The sequence below is a fragment of the Theobroma cacao genome, chromosome 6 (assembly GCF_000208745.1).
Source record: "Theobroma cacao cultivar B97-61/B2 chromosome 6, Criollo_cocoa_genome_V2, whole genome shotgun sequence".
Taxonomy (NCBI): domain Eukaryota; kingdom Viridiplantae; phylum Streptophyta; class Magnoliopsida; order Malvales; family Malvaceae; genus Theobroma; species Theobroma cacao.
In genome coordinates this window covers 17,112,783-17,120,458 of record NC_030855.1, presented here as the reverse complement: position 1 = coordinate 17,120,458, position 7,676 = coordinate 17,112,783, and the positions used below count along the sequence as shown (strand labels likewise).

General features: G+C 33.3%; 1 protein-coding gene across 1 annotated transcript; it reads left to right on the top strand.

Moving 5' to 3' along the window:
• On the top strand, window positions 1,012-5,197 carry LOC18595944 (glyoxylate/hydroxypyruvate reductase A HPR2). The gene is made up of 2 exons (XM_007024122.2): window positions 1,012-1,642; window positions 4,464-5,197. The coding sequence occupies exons 1-2, from the start codon at window positions 1,220-1,222 to the stop codon at window positions 4,980-4,982; spliced, it is 942 nt and encodes a 313-aa protein (XP_007024184.2). The 5' UTR covers window positions 1,012-1,219; the 3' UTR covers window positions 4,983-5,197.

The following is a 7,676-nucleotide window of genomic DNA, read 5'->3' as shown; positions in this document are numbered from 1 at the left end:
ACATGTGATTTTTGGAAATCACTTCTTAAGTTATATGGCTAACCATACATTTGACAAGGCAACATAAGTGATCCAACGCTAGTTTCGATTTTGTATGTTTATATTCTGTTGCATTATGTGGATATGATTTCTTCTCTGAGTATGCTCGAAACTTTTCACGAGGTTGGGCTTAAGTTCCGACCCATGACATTTAGTATCAAAGTAAACCGGATCTTCATTTATGTGAGGTCGCCATGAGAGATACATGAGGTCGAGGTAGACCCAAACTAGTGTAAGATGTTATGGATCCCATGTTAATAAAAGATGGGGTAGGTTTTGAGAATATAAATATGAGTCTTTCACCACTTATCAAGTATGTCTTTTAAATTGAGAACGTAGATCCGTGATATATAAGCTTAATTAAGCTTTGAAAAGGCATGTCTTTTGAGTTGAAACGTAGACCTATGATTTATAAACTTACTTAAATTCTATTTTCAGAATTTAAGACAACACAATGTTTGGTTTAAATTCTAGCATGTGACAATACGTACGTGGAGTGTTAAAAATATCATATAATTATATTAATATGTCACGTCATTATCTATTACGATATGTTAATATATTACATTAATGTTATATGATATATTTGATAATAAAAGAATAAAAATTTATTTAAAATTATTAAATAGCTTAAAAATATTTTTAAATATTCTATTTTAAAAAAAAACAAAGTAATTTGCGGATTCAAAAACAAAAGTACTGGGCAATAATTATAAGAAAACTTTATACTTTGAATTTTTCTTTATAATTTTGCATCAGATTAAGCATACTTTATTTTGAATAAATTAAAGATCTCAAAAAATTGGGCTTTTCTATTTTATACAGATTAACAATTTAATTTGACATTAAAACTTTTTTGTCGTTAAATAACTTGGCATCAAAACTTAAAACATTAAAACCAGTAAATATGTTGAACCTTCAGAAACTAACAAATAAATAAAAAAGAAAAATTGAAAGCATTGATTCGTGCCATGTGGAAAATGTTGGCACTTCCTCACCACAGTCTTGGATATCTCCACGCCTTCTGTCATCTCCAACCCTTCTGACCATAATTCTTTTCCTTCCATCCCTTCTACTGGTTCACAGCCCTACTCAATCTCCATCACTGCCCTCCCTCCTCACTTTTCCAAACTTATTGGGTTTAAATTCCACCTTCCTCTCTCTCAAACTTCGACCAAAAATGGAATCAATTGGAGTTCTCATGGTTTGCCCCATGAACTCTTACCTCGAACATGAACTCGAGAAGCGTTTCAACCTCTTTAGGTTCTGGACAGTTCCGGAGAAATCTGCATTTCTGGCTACTAACAAAAACTCAATCCGTGCAGTTGTAGGAAACTCCTCGGCCGGTGCCGATGCGGAGCTGATCGAGGTGTTGCCCAAGCTGGAGATTGTTGCCAGCTTCAGTGTGGGGCTTGACAAGATCGATTTGGCAAAGTGTAAAGAAAAGGGTATCCGAGTTACCAATACACCTGACGTTTTGACTGATGACGTGGCGGATTTGGCGATTGGCTTGATGTTGGCGGTGTTGAGGAAGCTTTGTGAGAGTGATCGGTATGTGAGGAGTGGCAAGTGGAAGAAAGGGGACTATAGGTTGACTACTAAGGTTCGTTGACTTATTTTGTTATCATAATTTTGCATTTTTGTTTTGTTTGATAGTGAGTAGTTCGTTGCCTTCCTTTTGGTTTTTGGTTTCTGTGTTTTATGATTTTGATGATATTAGCCTTTCTGGACTGCTCTTGGATTCTGCTGAATTGTTCATTTGTTCCTCGCTTAACTGTTCTGTCATGTGCTTTTAGTTTGGGGGTCTCAGTATTTTTTTTTATAGTGAGAAAATGTTATTTTGGTTTTAACTGTTATTGTATTTTTCTAATTGACTTGTGTTGCTTCAAGTGGATTATGTGCTTTGCTTTTCTCTAATTAGTGGGTGGGTGGTTACTTGGCTTTGCAGTCAGTGTTGGTTTTTGTCTGCAGTAGAATTTGATTGTAGGATGATGCTTTGTGGAAGCAATGAAGGTTTGTTGCAGACTTGCAGTTATGCTTGGTAATATATTTATTGTTATTGTTGGTTTTTTTTTTTTTGCATTGAAGAGGTACATATTGTCCCAAGTCCTATTTGAAGTTCTGAATGCATCAACGGCATCTCATTCTGCATGCTGGAAAATTAAAGTGGATGCTCTGCTTTGTGGTTTTTAAGTGAATCCTTGAATATTTATGCGTCGTGATGGTTATGTAACTGATTGAAGGCTGTGAGTCCGAAAGAAGCAGGGGAGTAAAAAATAGCTTACATTAGCATTCAGCTAGCAAAATAATGCATTTAGTTTAAGATACAAGCTTATGCTTGTAATCATGGTTGGTTGCTTTCCCCCTTATCCTCTCAAGTAATTGCTTTGGGGTGGCTGCATTACTGATTTAGTGTTCTAGAGGTGATTAGAAACAATCAAACAGACTTTGGTATGGCATAACTTTGGTATGTATATGTCAGATGATTATGCTAGCGCTATTGCTGAATTTGACCTCATGGTATTAGTTTTCTCTCTTTGGATTTCATCATGTTCAGTATGCTTTTAAATCTTAATGATCTATGGTGTTTCACATGATGAACTAATATTCAGATGCTCGATAACAAAAACCATAGTAAAGTCTTTAGAGGCCTGTCGAAGAATGATCCAAATGCTTTTGTTCAGGAAGTTTTATTGAAACTAATGAAATTCTTGCTAATATAACATTGTGGCAAGAGTGCATTTGTTGGGACTTTCTGCCTTCATGTTTGAAATTTTTGATATTTGGGCTTCTTAAAATTGGATGGATTTATGTTTTTCTGCTATGTTAGCCAGTTTGACAGTTGATATAAACCACTACTCAGAGTAAAACTTTATGAGCATAAAGCTCATCATTTAAAACCTTCTAGTTCTTCAAGTTGGAGAGCAGCTGTAAGGATGATATTTGGGTGTAGAAGATTTTACCTGTGGAATAGTGTAGTATACCACCCTGTATGACTTTTTTGTTTGCCCTTCTATTAATGAATAATGAGTCTGACTGAGCCAAGGATGAGTTAGTTTAGGTCTAGTTTTCTAGTGGAGCAGGTATTTGGGTTGCTCTTGTACTTTTTTATTCATTTGACAGCTCAAATGGGCCACATTTAGTACCATAAGGCATAAATCTATAGCACTATATGAAAATTATTGTCGTCATATTTTTATCATAGATTTCTGTGACATAGAGATACATCCATCTTTGTGCAATACAACAATTATGTGAATGTCTTTGTAACTATATTTTTTCCTTATATATATATATATAGTTTTTCTATATGTCTGCTCTGTGATACATATAGCAACTCAGAAGGACTTACATACCAGGATAACACAAGCTGAAACGATTTTAGGTACAAGTACAGAGGGGGGTGTAAACTGCTTTGGAGATAGGCCGCAAGCTAATTCAGGGGAATTGTTTCTTCTATTAATGTTCACAGTGGTGTGAATTAACTGAAAATGGATGATTGATTAGCTATTCTACAGTGCTTGACTCCTCCATTTTATGCATAGGTATTCTGAAGGAACATGGGGTGGTGGTTACATGCCTCATTATATGTCTTTCCATTGGTAGCTCCTGCTTATATTCTATAAATTAGTTTTCTTCCGTTTTCAACTTATTAGAAATTGGTCCAGCATCCAGTTAATAGTAGTCCTGCAACTGTGGCCCTTATTCTAATGATAACATACCTTTTTACTTGTTTCAATAAAACTAAGTAGCTAACATTCACATTCTATATTTACACACAACTCAAGTCATCGAGTACATACCTTTCTGCTTTGCATGAGGTTTATCACTCTCTCATGCAAATGGGATGATAAGTCTGTTACTGCTTTGTCTGTACTTCACTTGTACTAAAAATTGTTTGTAATTTGCTTTTGCAAGGTCAACCCCCTACTTGAGAAAGGTGCAGCAGTGCATGCTTATTACATTGCACGATTTTTTCAAAGTGCTATGCTTTTGCTCACCTTTGAGAATTTTAGTCTCAACTTTTAAAGAAAAGTTTGTTTTGCTGAACTCTTATTCTCTTTTCCTTGTAAGATTAAGTGAGAACAAGTTTGCTTTTTTGCTCTTTAAATTGAGGAGTTTTCAATAGAACTTGGAGTCCATTTGTTTGGAAATTTTTGAAGATGTTATTTTTTGAGCCGTGCCTGGAACAATAGTGATGAAGCTTATTTCAGCTATCATAACCTTTTGTCACTGACTATTATATACTTTCCTTAATTTGGCATGAGAAACAGATTATGGAGATTGGACTCCTTGTTAACTTGGTTTTTGTTATATAAATGTTGCTTCAGATTTGAGGATACCACATATAAGGGTTTTTACCCCTCCGTTGTTCCCTTTCTTTTCCTTCCCCTTTGACAAGTACTAATTTTCCATGATTTCAGTTCACTGGAAAAAAAGTTGGCATTATTGGGCTGGGCAGGATTGGCATGGCGGTTGCCAAGAGAGCTGAAGCATTTAGCTGCCCTATTAGTTACTACTCTAGAACAGAGAAACCAGAAATAAAATACAAATATTATCCAGGTGTTGTTGAGCTGGCTGCCAATTGTGATATCTTGGTTGTTGCTTGTTCTCTGACTGAAGAAACCCTTCACATTATTAACCGGGAAGTCATTGATGCGTTGGGTCCAAAGGGTGTTCTCATCAATGTTGGGAGGGGCCCTCACGTTGATGAACCTGAGCTGGTTTCTGCATTGGTTGAACGCCGGTTAGGAGGCGCAGGGCTTGATGTTTTTGAACATGAGCCTGAAGTACCAGAAGAGCTTTTCGGGCTTGACAATTTGGTGCTATTACCTCATGTAGGAAGTGGCACAGTGGAAACCCGGCAAGCCATGGCTGATCTTGTGATTGGGAACTTGGAGGCACATTTTCTCAACAAACCACTATTAACTCCTGTGGTTTAGAAGGCGCTATTAATTGATTGTGAGCTTCCCATTGCTGCTCTCATTTATATATGAATGATTTTAAGGACATTGTATCCCAGAAATATGACTAGCAAATGTAAAACTTTTTTCGTGTGTGGTTTCAATGTTGGGTGCCATTAGAACACAAATTCTAGCATTCTAGTTGATCCATCATTTTAATTGTTTCGAAATGAATAAAAGTATTGGCTGGAAAATCACGATAGCATTACAAAGGAAAAGACCAGAATGTTTATTGGTTTTTTTTCCTCTTGCTCGAAATATTATTAATGTAGAGAAAAACTTCCCCCATGTTTTTTCAATTTTCTCTTTCAAAAAAAAAAAAGTTTTTCAATTTTCTGTCTCATTGTTTAATGAATGCATAATATAAAGTACAAACCATTTTGGCACAAAGGTTCCTTGCTTAGACCTTTTTCTTTGAGTCTATTAACGAAAATAATCTAAATTTATATAATTGTTTACTTGGAAAAATTGATTTCAGTTTAGGTTACTTTCTTTAAAGAATTGGAAGAGTGGAGTTGGTTATATTTGTTGTATAGCTCCGTTGGCTTTCTGTTATTTTGGGATTGAACTTATGGAAATCAACCTCATAATCAAATATGAAATTAATCATGAAATTAAAAATATAACACAATCGAATTTCATATGATCAATGTTTATGTTTTTTCATATAATTTTCAATTAATTATAAGCATTTATAAGTTTAAGTATTACATATCTTACTCTAGATATCGTAATCAACAACCAATTAAATCAAAAAGCTTGTGATGAAGCAATAAACTAGAAAAGAGTATACGACGGTTTAAAATCTTGCAACCAAAGTCTTTGCTTTTTCACTTTTAAGATTTATCAAATCTCCAACCACCCAAGTGTTCGACATTTAACAGTAATCCACACAGTGACCGAATAAGACCTTTTCAAAAGTAATATTTTTACTTGTGCTAGCAAGTTTTAATTTTAGAAAACAAAATAGATCAAAACAAGCTTAGCCGAATCTTATCTCTATCAGACAGAGAAAACTATTTTTTTTTCTTATTTTTATGAAACGGCTAAAAAGTGACTGAAGGTTTAAAGTTTTAGTTGACTAATATAATATATTTATATAGCCAAACTAAGTTGTAACCCTAGATACAATATTTGTATTTTTATTCAATTAAGTTTTTGTGAACTTAATTAATTTTCTCACTTTATTTTGATCTGTTTCAATTAAGTCCAACTTAATTAATTATCTTTATTTAATCTCAATCATATCACTTAATGTGTGTGACCTATTAGGTTTCTAACATATTGACCGTAAATATAAATCATAATCAAATATCAATTTGATAATTGATTTATATTTATAGATCATAAAAGAAAACCTCTATCACATGTAGTTGTTATTGTACTGACATGAAGAAAAACTTTTATCACATATAATTATGCGATTAAGTATGCATTAAATGACAATATATATTCCTTGACCAATTTAATTGGCTCAAGGGCATATACCAACAATCTCCCACGTGCACTTGAGTCAATTGCTAATGTATCAAATATCGAACTTTTTCGCTTAGTGACTGTATCTCTACTAGGACAACTCAAGTTGCAATATTTGAAAATATGTTTATTTATATGTTTGACAATCTCCATTGTCATAATCGAAACACTAATTTAGGTCATAACGAGACCTTGATTCCATTATTATGGCTCTTGTTGTTACTGTAAAAATTCGGATCATTTATTGATTTATTAAACCAATGATCCAAATATTTCTCCTTTTGCAGTCTAAACAAAAGGATTTGTATTCGATTATAGATATAACCATGCAATTAGCCTTTGTTTTGGAACCATTCAAATAGAACCGTCCAATCATGACTTTATGTCACTTTTAACACTCAGGATTCTCTTTATGTTAAACTAGTTTAACATGTCATCCTAAATTCTTTTGGTAAGTCCATTTTTAGGCTCTAACCGTTTGGTCTTATTTCGATTTTTTTTAGACTAGTAAATGTATCTTAGACACTTTTAATGAGTAACTTATCTTACTCTCACTAACCTTATGATTTGCACAAAATATGTTTATCTTATTCAATGTATTCAACTACTTTGAATTTATTACATTGAATAGAGATTATTATCCAATCATTCATGTTGAATCATTTAGTTGACTCATCTTATATGAGTAGTGCATTAATACGTATCCTACTAATGGTTTGTATTTAATGGATGAATTATGTATCTTTATGCATCCCATTAAATCAATCTTTGTGCATAGATCTTATCTATTAGATTTCATAATTTCATGACCCTTGACCTTTAAAGTGTCATTAGCTCCCACTATTTCTATCATGTATAGAAATCTTACTAAGTAAACTTATTTACTTTCCTTTGAGGCATTATATCTATAACTTTTATGTATACTTACATATCATAAGTCGTTCATCAAGGGTTATGGGATGAAATCCTCTCAAAGGTTAGTTCATGCAATTAACTAGGTTTGGAATGCTTTGCAATTCATCTCTTATGACTTCAATATGATAATCAATTGTTATTTAGTTCTAAGCAACCTTAATTTAGATATAAGATTTCAATAATAATGCTCCTTGACTAAATGTGTTCATAATCCTATTATGAATTCGTTGAGTTATGACTCAATTTGATATAAGTCATCTCATTAATTTTCTTTTTGATTCA